This window comes from Scyliorhinus canicula, chromosome 1 (genome assembly GCF_902713615.1).
Source record: "Scyliorhinus canicula chromosome 1, sScyCan1.1, whole genome shotgun sequence".
Classification (NCBI taxonomy): Eukaryota; Metazoa; Chordata; class Chondrichthyes; order Carcharhiniformes; family Scyliorhinidae; genus Scyliorhinus; species Scyliorhinus canicula.
In genome coordinates this window covers 82,267,475-82,286,968 of record NC_052146.1, presented here as the reverse complement: position 1 = coordinate 82,286,968, position 19,494 = coordinate 82,267,475, and the positions used below count along the sequence as shown (strand labels likewise).

The 19,494-nt window shown below is 54.1% G+C and overlaps 1 protein-coding gene across 1 annotated transcript; it reads right to left on the bottom strand.

Annotated features, from left to right (window-relative positions):
• Positions 1-711: 711 nt before the first annotated feature.
• On the bottom strand, positions 712-19,266 carry chchd10 (coiled-coil-helix-coiled-coil-helix domain containing 10). The gene is made up of 4 exons (XM_038794208.1): positions 19,058-19,266; positions 15,664-15,889; positions 1,345-1,504; positions 712-872 (listed from the first exon to the last, which is right to left on the bottom strand). The coding sequence occupies exons 1-4, from the start codon at positions 19,084-19,086 to the stop codon at positions 862-864; spliced, it is 426 nt and encodes a 141-aa protein (XP_038650136.1). The 5' UTR covers positions 19,087-19,266; the 3' UTR covers positions 712-861.
• Between the last annotated feature and the right edge of the window lie 228 nt (positions 19,267-19,494).

Below are 19,494 nucleotides of genomic sequence, written 5' to 3'. Positions count from 1 at the left end.
GAGAAACTCAGCATTTACACTTGCAGGTGCTGAGGAGCCAGAGAATTTCTAAATATCTAGAAAAGCTGAACAAGGTGGGGGGCTCTTTTTCTGGTGGTTGAGGTAACCTAACCAAATAATTAAGGGATTTATAGATGTGGCAGAATCAAAAACTTTAGACTTTATGCACAAAATAATCACAAATAAATCCAGAGGACAACAGAGCCAGCAGTACGCTGAGTGTCTGATCACAAGGATGAACAAGGGCATTAGATACAGGATAAATGGAGACTCATCACGTAACTGCATTTTTAGTCAATTATTCAATTAATTGGACTCCCCAGTTCTTTCCCCCTTGAAGTAGATTTCTCACTGCCCATTCCCTATTGAATCAGTGTTTACTACCCTATCACAATGTGGTCTTTTGGTACTCAATCTAAAATCTGTCATTTGGTTACCAATCCTCCCATTACTGATATTATTAGACACTCCATGAAAACATCTATCAAATGCCCTTCTCTTTGCTCAGGGGAACCTGAGCTTCCAGTCTCTCCATAACAACTGAGTAAATAAGATGTAATTATCTACAGCAGACAGGTAGCTGATACGGAATCCAAATTGGAATATTATTCAAGAGTATCAGCAAATGTCACCATAATTGCATGGTAACCATTGGCCCTGCTGTGAAGGATGCCAACAGCCATTCAATGCCCAGCTTACAGAGAGGCAGAGTCTGATCGCAAGAATATTTTATTCACATCGAGTGACTGTGCACAACTGAGATCGCCACAATCTCATCATTATATCACAATGGGTTTTAGAGTCATTCAGTCCAGCTTTCCATTCTCAAATCCTCCAGACTTCCAACCAGCAGCTCCCACTTTAGGATAGACCTAATGGAAAAACAAAATATTAATTACAAGATGACCTTCTGGACATGGCTCTTTGAACAGGGATAGCCTGTAGAAGCTGAGTGTGGGGACCAAAGGGTCGGGAAATGGAATTCAAATTGGCTATGTGGTTGATAGCGAGCAAGGAAGCTATAGACTCACCTCCTGCTCCTCGCATATATGCCGTCTTCCCCTCAGATGCCCTGACCCTAGCGTCTCTGCCTTCCCCTCTCACTTGCTCACTTCCACGCAAGCGCTTTCCCCCCCTCTCCCTCACACCTGCGCCATCTCATCTCGCATGGGGCAAAAAGTTCCCATGGCGGAGCAGCGAGTTAGACTGAGACAATACAGCAGACCTGAATGTCTGGTAGCACATTAGGCAGTGCATGACATACTGAGCCAGGTGTGGTGAGGATTATCACTGCCGTCTATTAACATATTAGACCAATGGTAGTTTTGAACCTGTCCCACTTACCATGTGAAAATTTACATTGTTTCAGCACTTCATTGAAGCCATCACAAAGGGTCAAGTCATGCTGGTTCTGGGCACACTCCAGGAATTGCCTCATTTCAAACTGGCACGGCATATTCTGCTGGGTCTGTGGCTGTGCTGGAGCAGCTGCTAGTGGAGGCTCCTGCAGGGAAAATGGGAAACCACATTGATTAAAGGTTGGTTCCTATTGGAAAAGTATTCCATTGCATTGAACTAAATGAAGATAGCACACACAAACACTGATACCTGTTGGAGCTTCTCCCACAATTACAAAACTGCCTTTCCATCACATACCCATCCAACTTCATACACTAAAACTACCTGGATTGATAGAACAGTCCAAAACGAAAGACAGAGGGGAAGTGAAAAGGAAGCAGGACTGTAATGGAACACTTTCCACTTGCCTGGATGAGTGCAGCGAAGCTTGAAATCATCCAGGACAAAGAAGCCCATTGATTGCTACCCCTTCCATAAACGTTTGCTCCCTCCAACATGGTAGCAACCATGGACCATCTACAAGATGCACTGCAGGAACTCACCATGGTTCCTTCGGCAGCACATTCCAAACCCACGTTCGCTACCTTCTAGATTCTAGAAGGACAAAGACAGCAGATACCTGGGAACAACACCTGGAGGTTTTCCTCCAAGTCACTCACCTTTCTTCACTGTCACTGGGTCAAAATCCTGGAACTCCCTCCCTAACAGTACTCTGGGTGCACCTACACCCTATGGACTGCAGGTTCAATAAGGCAATTCACCACCACCTACTGAAGGGCAATTAGGGGCGAGCAAAGAATGCTGGCCGAGCCAGCGAGGCCCCACCCCATGAGTGGGCAAACATTTTGCAGATGGAATATGAAGTGGCTGCTCGGAGGTGTACGTACAATTCCATATGTGACAAACCTCAACCCCAGGTGGGAAAGTGGAGTTAAGGATATCAGATCAGCCATGGTTTCATTGAATGGCAGAGCACTCGATGGACTGAATGGCATCCTTCTACTCTGATATCTTATGGTCTAAAGAGGGCCATGAAGAGGTGCTTGAAATTGCAAGAACTGAAAGAACTCTAAAAAGTGAAATCCAGAAAATAAATTCTCAGGATTGTGGCCATTTGATCGGAGCTGGAAAACTACAGATATTTGTTTCCATTTGTTCTTGGGATGTGGGCGAAAGATGGGACTTTTAATCCCATATTTTTATTTAATTCAAATTTCTCCATCTGAAGTGGTGGGATTCAAACTCAGGTCCCCAGAGCATTACCCTAGGTCTCTGGATTACTAGCCCAGTGCCAATACCACTACTACACCACTGCTGCCCTCCTTGAGGGAGAGTAGCAGAAAGAGGGTTGTCCTGGGTGTAGTTGGATGACAGACCATAAGACATAGTAGGAGAATTAGGCCATTTGGTCCATTGAGTCTGTTCTGTCATTCAATGAGATCATGACTGATCTGATGTAATAATCAGATTGGTTACAGATGAGCTGCAGTGGATGAGGATGGACGAGTGTGATACATCACAACAGCAGATCACCAGGCAGGAGTATCCACAAGCTACTGGAACATTATAAAGTGGGAAAATGTGAGATTGTGCACTTTGGTTTGAAGTATAGAAAAGTGGGACTTCCGGTGTGACTTCATGGTTTGAGTGGTTGCACACTTGGCAACTCCCGCTCAAGGCTGTTTTTTTCGGACCTTTTCCACAGCGGATGTGTGGCAGAAAAAGGTGTCGGGCTTGCCAGAGGGAAGACCGACTCCACTAGTTGGACTGGTGGATGGATCCACGGGCCAGAAGTGGGTCAAGAAGAGGGAGCAGCTGGTGCAGGAGAGGCCTCATGGTAGCATGGTGGTTAGCATCAATGCTTCACAGCTCCAGGGTCCCAGGTTCGATTCCCAGCTGGGTCACTGTCTGTGTGGAGTCTGCACGTCCTCCCCGTGTGTGCGTGGGTTTCCTCCGGGTGCTCCGGTTTCCTCCCACAGTCCAAAGATGTGCGGGTTAGGTGGATTGGCTATGCTAAATTGCCCGTAGTGTAAGGTTAATGGGGGGATTGTTGGGTTACGGGTATGTGGGTTTAAGTAGGGTGATCATTGCTCGGCACAACATCGAGGGCTGAAGGGCCTGTTCTGTGCTGTACTGTTCTATGTTCTATGTTCTAATCTTCGTGTGCCACAGCTTAAGATGGCAGAGGGCGTAGGGCCAGCGCTGCCTACCCAATGGTCGATGGACCAACTGGCGGATTTCTTAAATGAGCAGATCAGCCAACAGAGGAGAGAGGCCCAGAAGGACCTAGGCAAGGCTGTAGACTTGTTGGAAATCTGGGATTGATCGAATAGAACAGAGGCTGGAGTCCCAAGGCCAGGCCATCCAGAAGGTGGAGGGGCTGGTGGGGGAGCACAGGGAGCAGTTGGCTTTGTTGGCAGCCGAGGTGGGAGTAATGCGAGAGACCCAGAAGCAGCTACAGGAGAAGGCGGAGGACCTTGAGAACTGCTCCTGGAGGCAGAACTTGAGAATTGTAGGGATGCCTGAAGGCATCGAGGGAGCGGATGCTGTCACGTACGTGGGCTGGAATGCTGGAAAAGCTGAAGGGGGCCTTTGGCCAGCCCCTGGAGGTTGACCAAGTGAACAGGGCACTAATGAGGCCGCAGGCAAAAGAGCTGCCAAGGGCAACAGTGGTGAGTCTTCACCAGTTCCTAGATAAGGAAAAGATCCTGAGATAGGCGATGCAGACGAGGAGATGCACCTGGGAAGGGAGCGAGCTGTGAGTATATCAGGACCTGGGCTCGGATCTGGTGAAGAGGAGGGTCGGGTGAAGGCTTCAGTACAACGCTCCCAAGTCGAGCGTTCAACTAATACCACCAGCTCTGAATGCTTACAGCTACAAAAAGGCATAAGGCAGGGATGCCCATTGTCCCAGCTCCTGTTTCCATTAGCAATTGAACCGCTGGCAATAGTCTTATGGGGTGTGGGCACTTCCGGTGGCGGCTATGAGGGAGTAAGTCGCACATTTGGTGGCTCTCGCTCCGGTTAGACTTTTAAGACCTTTTCCCCTGACTTTTTTGAACTTTTGAGCGCTGGAGTGAAAAACAATAGCACTCTAGATCTGAATCCATACAGAGTTGTATGGACTTAAGGAGCAGAAGGGAGCGAAAACAGATGAAGAAGGGGCTGAACAAAGGTGTTGTGGAAGCTCAAGTGGGAGAAAAGATGGCCAATGAACGGACCACGGAACGGACGGTCCAGACAGCACTGAACAACATGCTGAAGGTCATGAAAGAGAGCTTCGCAGCACTGAAGCGGGATAATTTGGAAACGCTCCAGAAAGCGGTGGAGCGACTGGACCAGAGGCTGGACGCTTAGGATACGAAGGTCCAGGCACTGGAGAAGACAGTGGAAGAGCAGGCGGATTCCCAAACGGTAGCGAACGTGGAAATTAGAAAGTTGAAGGAGCAACAATCAAGGCTGATGGACAGGCTGGAGGACCTGGAAAACATTGGGCTCCCGGAGGGGGCCGAGGGGGTGGATGCCACGGCATATGTGGCAGACATGCTACAAAAGCTGGTGGGGGATGATTTCTTTCCGCGTCCGTTGGAGCTGGACAGGGCACACAGAGTGCAGGCGAGGCAGCCCCGGGGGGGGGGGGGGGGGGGGGGGGGGGGGGGGGGCGATGGTGGTCTGGTTCCATAGGTTTGTGGACAAGGAGCGGGTTCTATAGTGGGCCAAGAGCACAAAGAGCTGCTCATGGAACAACAGTGTCCTGCACATCTACCAGGATCTGGGCCAGGAGGTGGCCAGAAGGAGGGCAGCCTACAGACAAATTAAAGAGATCCTGTTTAAAAAGGTCAAGTTTGGGCTACTTTTCACGGCGCGGCTTTGGGTCACATACCGGGAACAGCTACATTATTTTGATGAAACGGAGGAAGCGATGGACTTCGCTAAGGGGCATGGACTGGTGCCGAACTGAGGACCCATGGACACAAGTTAGAGTGTATTAAGGGATGTTTGCATTTGTTCGCAGATTGCCCTTCGTGTTAGCGATGTCGTTCGGCATGCTCTTTTACTTAAAATTGGGGGTGTTCTTGTGTTTGAAAGTTTTAAAGTTAAAGCCAAAGTTCTAGTTAAAGTTTAAGTTATTGGGTGCTGGGGGGCTGTTCAGGTTCTTTTTGCTATTTTTCTGGGAATGTTGGGAGGAGGGTGGGTGGTAGCGCCCACCTCATTACACAGTTTGAATTGCACTATTGTGGGGGCGAGCTTTGTTCTTTCTTTGTTTTCTCTCTGTTTCTGTCCCAGAGCAATTGCTCGAACAGGGCTGTTCTGGGAAGGTGGCGTTGATGGGGTGGGGGGACAATAGGTGGAAGACATGGTGGCGCCGGAGTCGAGAGGCACCAGGCTAGCTGCTTTGAGCTAGTCAACGGGAGAAAGGTGGGGGTTATGTATACAGCCAGTATATGGCAGGGGTTAGGTTACAAGGGGCTGTCGCTGGGGGGCGGGGAGAGGGGGAGAGATGATCTGCTGACGAGGGAGGGAACTGAACCAGGTAACAGGGAAGAGGTCGGGGGTTGGAGCTGCCAAGAGGCAGATCAGGGGAGGCGTGGCACATGGGCAGGGGGTGGGCCCAAGAAGGGGGATGGCTGATCGGCGTAGGGTAGGGTGTAGGGTGCCCTCCAACCAGGCTGATCACCTGGAATGTTAGAGGATTAAATGGGCCGGTCAAGAGGGCACGTGTGTTCGTGCACTTACGGGCTATGAAGGCGGATGTAACGGTGCTGCAGGAGACACGTTTGAAAGTGGCGGACCAGATTAGATACAGAAGGGCTGGGTTAGACAGGTCTTCCATTCGGGGCTTGACGCTAAGACCAGAGGGGTCACGATCATGATTAACAAACGGGTTAAATTTGAGGCGGACAGCACAGTTGCGGAAGGGGGTGGTAGATTTCCCATCGTCCGGGGCAAGCTTGGGGGGGGGGGGGGGTGATGAATGTTTACGCTCCAAACTGGGATGATGTAGATTTCATCAAAAGGCTGCTGGAGAAAATCCCCGACTTGGATTTGCACAAGTTGATTATGGGTGGGGACTTTAATACAGTCCTCGATCCCGACCTGGACCGGTCGTGCTCCAGAACGGGCAGGGTCCCGGCAATGGCAAGGGAACTGAGAGGGTTCATGGAACAAATGGGAGGGGGGGGGGGGGGGGGGGGGGGGGGGGGGGGGGGGGGGGGGGGGTGGGGGGGGGGGGGGGGGGGGGGGGGGGGGGGGGGGGGGGGGGGGGGGGGGGGGGGGGGGGGGGGGGGGGGGGGGGGAGGAGGGTAGACCCCTGGACAAATGACCGACAGGGAAGGAGTTCTCGTTCTATTCACATATGAGCAAGGTTTATTCTCGTATTGACTTCTTTATTATGAGCAGGGACTTTTTGGAGGGGGCGAGGATACAGAATACTCAGCGATCACTATTTCGGACCATGTTCCACATTGGGTTGACATGCAGGTCTGCAAAGAAAGTTACCAGCACCCACAATGGAGGTTAGAGGTGGGATTGTTGGCAGATGAGAGGGTGTGAGAGAGAGTGGGGAAATGCATGCAGGACTACCTGCAGGTCAACGATACAGGGGAAGTCTCAGCAGCTCTGCTCTGGGAGGCACTGAAGGCAGTGGTGAGAGGGGAACTGATCTCAATCCGAGCCCATAGGGACAGAACGGACAGGGCGGAGATGGACAGACTGATGCAGGAGATGATACGGACGGATAGGGAATATGCGGAGTCCCCGAGGGCAGAGCGACGGAGACTGCAGGCGGAGTTGGGGGCACTATCCACTGGGAAGGCCGTAGAGCAGCTCAGAAAGGCCAGGGGCTCGGTGTAAGAGTATGGGGAGAAAACCAGCGGAATGCTTGCACAGCAACTTAGGAAGAGGGAGGCGGCCAGGGAAATAGGGACGGTAGTGGATGGGGAAGGGAACCGGGTTGGAGACCCGGCAGGATTGAACAGGGTATTCAGGGACTTCTACAGCAAGCTGTATACCTCGGAACCCCCCCCCACGGGGCCGGAGAGGATGAGGCACTTCTTAGATGAGCTGACCTTCCCAAAGGTGGGCAGGAGGATGGTAGAGAGGCTGGGGGTCCCGATTAGAGCTGAAGAAGTAATGGGGGGCCTGAAGGCCATGCAGTCGGGTAAAGCCTCGGGGCTGGACGGGTATCCAGTGGAGTTCTACAAAAAGTTCTCGGGGATAGTGGGGCCGGTGCTGGTTAGGGTGTTTAATGAGGCGAGGGACAATGGGGTGCTACCCCCGACGATGTCGCAAGCCACCAGCTTGCCAATATAAAAACGGGATAAAGATCCGGAAGCTTGTGGGTCCTATACGCCAATCTCCCTGATTAATGTGGACGCTAAACTGCTGGCCAAGATCCTGGCGTCCAGAATCTAAGACTGCGTACCGGACGTGATTGTGGGGGACCAAACAGGGTTTGCAGGCAGCTGGTAGTCAATCTAAGAAGGCTACTCAATGTGATTATGATGCCCCCTGGAGGGCAGAGAGGTGGAGATAGTGATGGCAATGGATGCCGACAAGGCTTTTGACCGGGTGGTGGAGTGGGACTATTTATGAGAGGTGCTGGGACGGTTTGGGTTTGGAGAAGGCTTTGTGGACTGGGTTAGACTGCTATATCAGGCCCCGGAGGCTAGTGCAAGGACAACAGGACGACATCTGAGTATTTTAGACTACACCGCGGGACAAGACAGGGATGCCCCCTCTCCCCACTGCTGTTTGCGTTGGCCATAAAACCGCTGGCAATTGCTCTGAGAACAGCAAGGGGATGGAAGGGAATGGTCAGAGGGGGGAATAGAACACAAGGTCTCGCTCTACGTGGATGACCTGCTTTTGTATGTCGGATCCAGTGGCAGGGATGGACGGGATTATGGAAATCCTAGGGGAATTTGGCCAGTTTTCTGGCTATATGTTGAACATGGCAAAAAGCGAGATGTTTGTGGTGCAGGCGAGGGGTCAGGAGAATAGGCTGAGGGAGCTACCGTTTCGGCTGGTCGGGGAAAGTTTTAGGTATTTAGGGATACAAGTGGCGCGTGACTGGGGCAAGATGCAAAAGTTGAACTTGTCTAGGCTGGTGGAGCAAATGAGGATCGAGTTTCGGAGGTGGGATGCGCTCCCACTGTCACTAGCGGGGAGAGTACAGACGGTGAAGATGTCGATCCTCCCGAGATTCCTGTTTATTTTTCAGTCTCTCCCTATTTTCATTCTGCGGTCCTTCTTTAAAAGAATCAATAAAATCATCCTGGGATCTGTTTGGGCGGGTAAGTCCCCGCGGGTACAGAGGGGGATGCTGGAACGGAACCGTAGCGAGAGGGGACTGGCGTTGCCGAACCTCAGCAACTACTATTGGGCGGCTAACATAACCACGATAAGGAAATGGATGGTGGGTACAGGGTCGGTTTGGGAGCAGGTGGAGGCTGCTTCGTGCAGGGGCACCAGCTTGGCAGCCCTGGTCATGGCTCCCCTGCCGCTCCCGCCGGCCAGGTACTCCACCAGCCCTATAGTGGTGGCGGCTCTGCGGATTTGGGGCCAATGGAGGAAGCATGCGGGGGAAGTGGGAGTGTCGGTCTGGTCCCCAATATGTGACAACCACCGATTTGTCCCGGGGAATATGGATGGTAGGTTTCGAGCGTGGCGGAGGTGGGAAGGATGTTTGCCACCTCCGGGCGAACCCCGATAGTTCTTGTTCCTGGAAGGGAGCTTCGCGAACATGAGGGTGCTGGAGGAGAGAAGTTCAGGCTGGCAAGGGGGAATGACTTTCGGTACTTGCAGGTGCGGGATTTCGTACGTAGACAGGTCCCGTCCTTTCCACGCCTTCCACCAAGGGGGATCCAGGACAGGGTAGTTTCCAGAGGTGAGGTAGTAGAGGGGAGAGTCTTGGATATTCATAAGGAGCTTATGGGAGCGGAGGACACGGACCAAGGAACTGAAACTCAAGTGGGAGGAGGAGCTTGGTGGGGAGTTGGAGGGAGGCGTATGGGCAGACGCTCTGATGGGGGTAAATGCAACCGCAACATGTGCCAGGCTCGGCCTGATTCAGTTCAAGGTAGTTCACCGGGCCCACATGACAGTGGCCCGGATGAGCAAATTCTTTGGGCTGTAGGACGTGTGCCAGATGTGGGGGAGGACCAGCGAACCATGTCCACATGTTCTGGGCGTGTCCAAAACTCAGGGGATACTGGCAGGGATTTGCGGACATCATATTAGGGGCCTCACGGTAGCATGGTGGTTAGCATCAATGCTTCACAGCTCCAGGGTCCCAGGTTCAATTCCCGGCTGGGTCACTGTCTGTGTGGAGTCTGCACGTCCTCCCCGTGTGTGCGTGGGTTTCCTCCGGGTGCTCCGGTTTCCTCCCACAGTCCAAAGATGTGCGGGTTAGGTGGATTGGCCATGCTAAATTGCCCGTAGTGTAAAGGTTAATGGGGAGGATTGTTGGGTTAGGGGTATGTGGGTTTAAGTGGGGTGATCATTGCTCGGCACAACATCTAGGGCCGAAGGGCCTGTTCTGTGCTGTACTGTTCTATGTTCTTCTATATCCCGGGTACTGAAAACAAGGGTGGCGATGAGTCCAGAGGTTGCGCTCTTTGGGGTGTCGGAGGACCTGGGGGTCCAGGAGGGGATAGAGGCCAATGTTGTGGCCTTTGCTTCCCTGGTAGCCCGGCGACGAATACTGTTGTCCTGGAGGGACTCAAAGCCCCCAAAGACCGAAGTATGGCTGTCGGACATGGCAAGCTTTCTCGGCTTGGAAAAAATCAAGTTCGCCATATGAGGATCACTATCGGGGATCACCCGGAGGTGGCAACCATTCATCGACTTCTTTGCGGGGAACTAATCGTCAATGGGATGGGGGGGGGGGGGGGGGGGGGGGGGGGGCGGTGAGAGAGAGGGGGGTGTAGAGTAGGGGGGAAGAATAGGGCGGGTCTATTTGCGAGAGGAACTGTTATTTGCACTGTGTTTTTTGTAATTGGTATCTGCACACTAATGTATATTGTTACTGTTTACAATGCCAAAATATACCTCAATAAAATTTCTGTTTAAAAAAAATAGTCTTATGGGGTGTGAAAAACTGGAAAGGCATCCAAAGAGCACAGAGTTTCACTGTGCGGATGACCTGCTCCTGTACGTCACAAAGCCACAGGAAGGACTGAAAGCAATCATGCGGATCCTAAGAGTTTGGAACCTTCTCAGGTTACAAACTCAACCTAGGCAAAAGTGAGGCATTGCCAGTGAACCCAAACAGGGAGGGACAGAGCTGGAGGGGCTCCCGTTCAAAATAGCCCAAAATAGATTCCGATACCTGGGGATCCAGATAGTCAGAGACTGGACACAGATCCACAAGTGGAACCTGACCAGACTGGCGGAGGAAGTCAAAGAGGACCTCCAGAGGTGGGGCGCACCCCCACTCTCCCTGGCAGTTGAGAGTGCAGACGATCTAAATGGACGTGCTGCCGAGGTTCCACTTCCTGTTTAGGTCCAGACCGATCTTCATCCCCAAGGCCTTTTTCCAGAACCTCGGTAGCTTAATTATGGTGTTTGTGTGGGGGAGGGGGGGGGGGGGGGCAAGAATCCAGAGTCCCCAAATCAACACTGCAAAGGAGGAAAATTAAGGGAGGCCTCGCACTGCCAAACCTGCAATATTACCACTGGTTGGGGAGGGCGGGGAGAGATGCGGTATTTTCTGGACAGGCTGGAATTCCCCAGGGTGAAGGGAGCACCCATTTGACTGGTGGAATGATGGCAGGCATGGGGGCAATGCAGGCAGGGAAAGCCCCGGGCCTGGATGGATTTCCAGTAGAACTTGTTTGGGTGACCTGGGGCCCCTGCTGGTGAGGGCATTTAATGAGTTGAGGGAGATAGGCGAGCAGGTCTCAATATCTCTGATCCTGAAGAAAGATAAGGACCCAGAGCAGTGTTGGTCCTACCGCCCAATATCACTATTGAATGTGGGGATCGAGAAGTGTGCTGGGGGGGGGCGGAAACCAGATGGAATTTGTAAAAGGGAGGCACATGTCTGCCAACATCAGGCGTCTAAGAAATGTCATACAGTAGTCCCCCGTTATACGCGGTTCGCGATATACGGCGGGGGTGCTTATGGACCCCAACTTTTTTCACTCTTTTTGAAACAACACCTTTTTAAGCCGGTGAACTTGTTTGTCATTCCGATTAGCCGCGATGATTAGCCCGATTAGCCACGATAAATAGCTGCAATGATTTGTAATTAAAGCGTACAAATACAAAATGCCTAAGCGCAAGTCTTACACAGTAAAGGAAAAGATAAATTTGATAGACCGTATTAGAAACGGCGAAACAAAGGCAAAATTATGCAGAGAGACTGGTGTGCCAGAGTCAACCCTCCGTGGGTGGGAGAAAGATGAGGACAGTTTGAGAACTTATGTTGAGACAGTTTCTGAGAGTGAAGGGCTTGCCAGGAAAAAGGCAAGGACCGCTAGTGACATTAACTTGGAGAAGGCTGTGTTCGCCTGGTTTGTCCAGGAACAGTCTAGTGGCACCCCCCTATCTGGACCTATCATCAGGACTCAGGCTGAGAAGTTCCATCACCAGCTCCACCCAGAGGAAACCAATTTCGTAGCCAGCAAGGGTTGGCTCCATCGGTTCCAGAAAAGACAACGGTGCAGTTACCATCAGTGGTGAACAGAGATCCGCCGACTCAGCAGCAGCAGAAGCCTTTCCGGACATCCTCAAGGACTACATGGTGCAAGAGGAGCTGATCCCAGAGCAACTCTACAATGCAGATGAGTCAGGGCTCTACTGGAAGATGCTGCCTGACAAGATCCTAGCTGTCAAGGATGATGCCCACAAGACTCTGGGGTTCAAGCAAGCCAAGAACAGGCTCACTACATACTCACCAGACATACTACATCTGAAGAACCTCCAGAGGCAAGCACAAGTCAAGATGAGGAAGGGGATGTGCCAGAAGAAACTCACAGACTTTTTCATGTGATTTAAATGATTTTTAAAAATATGCTTGTAAGTGCTATTTATGTATTATTGTATATATTTTTGAGTGGTATTTTTTAATAAATTTAAAACTTGAAAGAACTTTGATGTTTTTTATTTAAAACGCCCTTCCATTCTTACATTGTAAGGCTATTACATCCACAATACCTGAAACTACCCTGATAGGTTCACTTGTAATTATTCTTTCCCGCAGCAGAACATTATCTGGCCATGTGTTGCTCTTTCAAAATTTTCGTAGGCTATCCGCGGCTCGGATGCAACGTGGGTGGCTGTCTTGGACCCCAACACCCGCCGTATAACGGGGGACTACTGTATTGATTCCCTCGGAGGGACGGATTGTAGAGGTGGCGGTCGCGATGGACATTGATCGAGAAGAGTTGGAGTATTTGTGGGAGATATTGGGGCGGTTTGGGCAGGTGTTTGTGGATTGGATTAGATTGTTGTACCGGGCGCCAGTGGCGAGTGTAAGAACGAATCAGGTGAGTTTGGGGTACTTTAGGTTGTTCAAGGGGATGAGGCAGGGATGTCCACTCCCCCTGTTGCTTTGCGCAATGGCGCTTAAGAGTGACTAGGGGTTGGAAAGGGATTGTGTGGGGGGTGGGGCGGGGGGGAGAATAGCATCAAGTTTCCCTACATGCGGACGACCTCTTGCTGTATATATCAGACCCACTGGAAAGCATACGGGATATTATGGACATTTTGGTGGAATTTGGCCGGTTTTCGGGGTATAAATTAAATATGGGGAAGAGTGAGCTCTTCCCGATCCAGGCGAGGGGGCAGGAGGGGAGGCTGGGTGAGCTGCCGTTTAAGGTAGCGAGGGCAGGTTTAAGGTATCTGGACATCCAGGTGGCACAGGGGTGGGAGCAATTACACAGGTTGAATCTGTCTCAGTTGGTGGGGCAAATGAAGGGAGAGTTTAAAAGGTGGGATGTGCTTCCGTTGTCATTGGCAGGGCTGGTGCAGTCTGTGAAGATGACTGTCCTCCCGAGGTTTTTGTTTGTATTCCAGAACCTCCCAATTTTTATCTCCAAGATCTTTTTTAAGATGGTTAACATGTTAATAGTGGGATTTGTGTGGGCAGCGAAGGGCCCACAAGTAAAGGCGACGCTGTTGGAGCGGGGGCTGGCTTTGCCAAATTTAATGAATTATTACTGGGAGGCAAATATAGCCATGGTAAGGAAGTGGGTAGTGGGGGAGCGGTCATAGATCCACAGATACATATAAGATAGGAAAGAAGGATGCCTTTTGGCCCTTCAAGCCTGCTCCGTCATTCATCACGATCATGGCTGATCATCCAACTCAATAGCCTTTGATCCCATTCTCCCCAAGTGCTATATCTAGCCACCTCTTGAATATATTCAAAGTTTTAGCATCAACTACTTCCTGTGGCTCACCACTCTGTGTGAAGAAATGTCTCCTAATCTCTGTCTAAAATGACTTACCCTGAATCCTCAGACTGTGAACCCCGGTTCTGGACATACCCATCATTGGTAGCATCTTACCTGCATCTACCCTGTCTAGTCCTGTTAAAATTTTATAAGTCTCTATGCGATCCTCCCTCATTCTTCTGAACTCCAGCAAGAACAATCCCCACCTAGTCCATATCTCCTCATATGACAGTCCCGCCATCCCTGGAATCAGTCTAGTAAACCTTTGCTGCACTCCCTCGAAAGCAAGAACATCCTTCCGCAGAGAAGGAGACCAAAACTGCAAACAATACTCCAAGCGGGCCTCACCAAGGCCCTGTATAATTGCAGCAACACATCCCTTCTTCTATACTCAAAACCTCTTGCAATGAAGGCCAACATACCATTAGCCTTCTTTACCACCTGCATGCTTACCTCCAGCGAATGGTGCACAAGGTCACCCAGGTCCCGCTGCACGCTCCCCTCTCCCAATATACAACCATTCAGGTAGTAATCTGCCTTCCTGTTTTTGCTTCCAAAATGAATAACTTCACACTTATCCAAATTATACTGCATCTGCCATTGGTTTGCCCACTCGCCCAATCTGTCCAGATCTTGCTATAGGATCCCTGCATCCTCATCACAATTCACGCTCCCAATTTAGTATCATCTGCAAACTTGGTGTTATATTTTGTTCCCTCATCCAAATCATTAATATATATTGCAAGTAGATGGGGTCCCAGCACCGATCCCTGTGATACCCGACCAGTTACTGCCTGCCAATTTGAAATGGACCCATTAGCAGCCTCCCCGAACAGGCGCTGGAATGTGGCGACTAGGGGCTTTTCACAGTAACTTCATTTGAAGCCTACTCGTGACAATAAGCGATTTTCATTTCATTTCATTAATCCCTGCCAGCCAGTGTGGACGGTGTGCAGGGGAGCCCATGAACCATATTCAAATGTTATGGGCCTGTCCGAAGCTGGAGGGATTTTGGCGGGGGTTCGCTGACCTGATGTCGGAGATACTGAAGGTGGTTCAGAGTCCAGAATTGGCAGTGTCTGGAGTGTCGGAAGACTCGGGGGTCCAGGGATTGATAGAGGCTGGCATTCTGGCCTTTGTCTCTGGTAGCCCGGAGAAGGATTCTGTTGGGATGGACTCGGAGCCGCCGAAACCAGGGGTGCGGGTGAGTGACCTCGCGGATTTCTGAGGCTGGAGAAAATTAAGTTTACCCTAAGGGGGCCGACGGAAGGGTTCGCACGGAGATGGAAACCGTTCACTGACTTCTCTTAGGACAGTTAAGTCAGCGGGAAATGGGAGTTTAGGGTTAACAAGGAAAGGTGGAGGCTGAGGTGGTGGTAGTGGCGGTGGCGGGGGTGGGTGGAGAGGGGGTACGGTAGGGAGAGCAGGCGGCGGTTGCTGGTTACCTATTTAATTATGATGTGATCTCCTGTTATCGATTTTGATCTTGGTTGTGGTTGTGTTTGATCGTTATTTACAATGCCTCAATAAAAATAATTTTTTAAAAGTAGTAATGTAGTATAGAAAAGCAGATTATTATTATTTAAATGGAGTCTAAAGAGTGCTGTGGTGCGGAGAGATCTGCATGTCTTTGTAGATGAATCACAAAACATTAGCATGTAGTTACAGCAAGCAATTAGGAAGAAAAAGGAATGTGAGCCTCCACTGCAGGGGTGACGGAGTATAAGAGTACAGAAGTCTTAGTCTAGCTGTAAAGAACATTGTTGGGACCACATCAAGAGAACTGTGTACAGTTTTGGTCTCCTGAAGGAGGGATGGAAACAGTTTAGTAATGTATCACAAGGATAACTCCTGGGATGAAGGGGCTGCCTTCTGACAGGTCTGGCTGTGACGTGCTCCCTACCTGATAGGTAACGTCTGCCTTGGCTGGCTCCGAGCTGCTTCCTCCACTGAAGGCCCCGGTTAGCGCACTCCCCATCACATGGCCAACCGCTGAACCCACCGCCACTCCAGCTGCCGTGGTCGCCATCTGTGCCATCAGGCCTGGCTGCCGGGGCTGCATTGGGGCAGCAGCAACTGCTGTTGGTGGAGGGCGAGTAGGGACAGGGACACGAGCAGGAGCAGGGCGGCTACAATATAAAGATAATAAAGCATTAGAGAGCAGTCTAGTGTATTCACACTAAAGACAGCACACTGCAGTCAACAGGAAATAGAGAAACACTGACACAGGACAATATGTTGTCATCAGCCATGAAGAGGGAGAGGCTCCCTGTCTCCATCTCCCTCCTGCCCTCAATTCCTCGCTCATCCCTCACAGTGTCCCTCCCCTCCTCCATGTCTGTCTCTCTCCCCTCCTCCGTGTCTTGTCTCTCTCTCCCCTCCTCCGTGTCTGTCTCTCTCTCCCCTCCTCCGTGTCTGTCTCTCTCTCCCCTCCTCCGTGTCTGTCTCTCTCTCCCCTCTCCCGTGTCTGTCTCTCTCTCCCCTCCCCTGTGTCTGTCTCTCTCTCCCCTCCTCCGTGTCTGTCTCTCTCTCCCCTCCTCCGTGTCTGTCTCTCTCTCCCCTCCTCCGTGTCTGTCTCTCTCTCCCCTCCTCCGTGTCTGTCTCTCTCTCCCCTCCTCCGTGTCTGTCTCTCTCCCCTCCTCCGTGTCTGTCTCTCTCCCCTCCTCCGTGTCTGTCTCTCTCCCCTCCTCCGTGTCTGTCTCTCTCCCCTCCTCCGTGTCTGTCTCTCTCCCCTCCTCCGTGTCTGTCTCTCTCTCCCCTCCTCCGTGTCTGTCTCTCTCTCCCCTCCTCCCTCCTTTCCCCTCTCTGCCTGCCTCTCCCTCCCCACCTCCGCTGGCCATGTCTCTCCCTCCCCGACCCTCTGCCAGTCTCTCACTCCATGTTCCCTCGTGCCCGCCCCCACCGAGGCCCCCTTCCTGCCCCGTGTCTGTCTCCCTCTCCCCACCCACCCTCTGCCTCTCTGCCTCTCTTCCCCCCCCCCCCCCTCTCTCTCTCTCTCTCTCTCTCTCTCTCTTCCCCCCCGTCGCTCTCTCTCTCACTTTCCCCCCCTCGCTCTCTCTCTCTCTCTCTCTCTTCCTCCCCCCTCGCTCTCTCTCTCCCTCCCCCCTCGCGCTCTCACTTTCCCCCCCTCGCGCTCTCTCTCTTCCTCCCCCCTCGCTCTCTCTCTCTCTCCACCCCCTCGCTCTCTCTCTCTCTCCCCCCCCCCCGCTCTCTCTCTCTCTCCACCCCCTCGCTCTCTCTCTCTCCACCCCCTCGCTCTCTCTCTCTCCACCCCCTCGCTCTCTCTCTCCACCCCCTCGCTCTCTCTCTCCACCCCCCTCGCTCTCTCTCCACCCCCTCGCTCTCTCTCTCCACCCCCTCGCTCTCTCTCTCCACCCCCTCGCTCTCTCTCTCTCTCCCCCCCCCGCTCTCTCTCTTTCCCCCCCCGCTCTCTCTCCCCACCCGCTCGCGCTCTCTCTCTCTCTCTCCCCCCCCGCTCTCTCTCTCTCTCTCTCTCTCCCCCCCCCCGCTCTCTCTCTCTCTCTTCCCCCCCCCCGCTCTCTCTCTCTCTTTCCTCGCTCTCTCTCTCTCTTCCCCCCTGCTCTCTCTCTCTTCCCCCCCCGCTCTCTCTCTTCCAACCCGCTCTCTCTCTTCCCAACCCGCTCTCTCTCTTCCCAACCCGCTCTCTCTCTTCCCACCCCCTCGCTCTCTCTCTCTTCCCCCCTCGCTCTCTCTCTTCCCCCCCCTCGCTCTCTCTCTCTTCCCCCCCTCGCTCTCTCTCTCTTCCCCCCTCGCTCTATCTCTCTCTCTTCCCCCCCCTCTCTCTCTCTCTCTTCCCCCCCTCGCTCTCTCTCTCTTCCCCCCTCGCTCTCTCTCTCTCTCTTCCCCCCCCCTCGCTCTCTCTCTCTTCCCCCCCGCGCTCTCTCTCTCTCTTCCCCCCCTCGCTCTCTCTCTCTTCCCCCCCTCGCTCTCTCTCTCTTCCCCCCCCCTCGCTCTCTCTCTCTTCCCCCCCCCTCTCTCTCTCTTCCCCCCCCCCCCTCGCTCTCTCTCTTCCCCCCCCCCGCTCTCTCTCTTCCCCCCCCCCCCCTCGCTCTCTCTCTTCCCCCCCCCCCCCTCGCTCTCTCCCCCCCCCCGGCCCTCGCTCCACCCCCCCACCCCGTCCCTCGCTCCACCCCCCACCCCGTCCCTCGCTCCACCCCCCACCCCGTCCCTCACTCCCCCCTCTCCACTCCCCGCCCCCTGTCCCACACTTCCCCCTCTGACCCCCCCTCCTCTCCCTGTGACCCCCCTCCTCCCCCTGACCCCCACTCCCCCCCCGTGACCCCCACTCCCCCCCCCTCTGACCCCCCACTCTCCTCCTCCTCCCCCCCTCTGACCCCCCACTCCTCTCCCCCCCTCTGACCCCCCACTCCTCTCCCCCCTCTGACCCCCACTCCTCTCCCCCCTCTGACCCCCACTCCTCTCCCCCCCTCTGACCCCCCACTCCTCTCCCCCCCTCTGACCCCCCACTCCTCTCCCCCCCTCTGACCCCCCACTCCTCTCCCCCCCTCTGACCCCCACTCCTCTCCCCCCTCTGACCCCCCACTCCTCTCCCCCCTCTGACCCCCCACTCCTCTCCCCCCTCTGACCCCCCCACTCCTCTCCCCCCTCTGACCCCCCACTCCTCTCCCCCCCTCTGACCCCCCACTCCTCTCCCCCCCTCTGACCCCCCACTCCTCTCCCCCCCTCTGACCCCCCCACTCCTCCCCCCCTCTGACCCCCCCACTCCTCTCCCCCCCCCTCTGACCCCCCCCACTCCTCTCCCCCCTCTGACCCCCCCACTCCTCTCCCCCCCCTCTGACCCCCCCACTCCTCTCCCCCCCCCTCTGACCCCCACTCTCCCCCCCCCTCTGACCCCCACTCTGACCCCCACTCTCCCCCCTCTGACCCCCACTCTCCCCCCCTGACCCCCACTCTCCCCCCTCTGACCCCCACTCTCCCCCCTCTGACCCCCACCTCTCCCCCCCTCTGACCCCCACTCTCCCCCCCTCTGACCCCCACTCTCCCCCCCCTCTGACCCCCACTCTCCCCCCTCTGACCCCCACTCTCCCCCCTCTGACCCCCACTCTCCCCCCTCTGAACCCCACTCTCCCCCCTCTGACCCCCACTCTTGTGTTGTGCGTGTCTCGCTCTCGGTTTGAATCCTGAGGCCTGGATTTGAACCCATGACCTCGGCGCGTCCTTCAGGAAATGAGCGATTGAATCCCATACCAGGGCCTGGCCTCGGTCACATCCGCAGACCCAGGCCCTCCCGGGTGAACGGTCAGGGTAAGCCTCACCTCGCTCGGCTCCGGCTTCCTCGCGGCATGGTGAGTATCAAACCGGCTTGAACGCTGAGGAGATTGAGAGGCCTGCAGAGGCTGAAGGTCAGAGACACGTGATCATAGCGTGCGTACGTCACCAGCAGGCTCCACCCACCGCCAGTAGCCTGGCCTGGCCTTTTCCGGTCGCGGAAATATTAGCGTCAACTGGCCCCTCCTCCAACTGTGTCGCCTTCCTCCCCCCCCCCCCCCCGGGCCCCGGCCCCGCCTCCCCCCCTCCGGGACCCGGCCCCGCCTCCCCCCACAGCCCCGCCTCCCCCCCGGCGCCGGCCCCGCCTCCCGTCTCCCTCCGGTGCAGGCCCCGCCTCCCCCCGGCCTCGCCTCCTCCCGGCGCCGGCCCCGCCTCCCCCCCCCGCGCCGGCCCCGCCTCCCCCCCCCCCCGCGCCGGCCCGCCT

What these genes read in the sequence shown, in the direction of transcription:
- chchd10 (XM_038794208.1), bottom strand. Translation starts at nt 19,086, where the DNA reads ATGCCGCGAGGAAGCCGGAGCCGAGCGAG. An exon ending in GGAAGCCGGAGCCGAGCGAG is followed by an intron (nt 15,890 to 19,057) that starts GTGAGGCTTACC and finishes TTTATATTGTAG; the next exon opens with CCGCCCTGCTCCTGCTCGTG. An exon ending in AGGCAGACGTTACCTATCAG is followed by an intron (nt 1,505 to 15,663) that starts GTAGGGAGCACG and finishes TTTTCCCTGCAG; the next exon opens with GAGCCTCCACTAGCAGCTGC.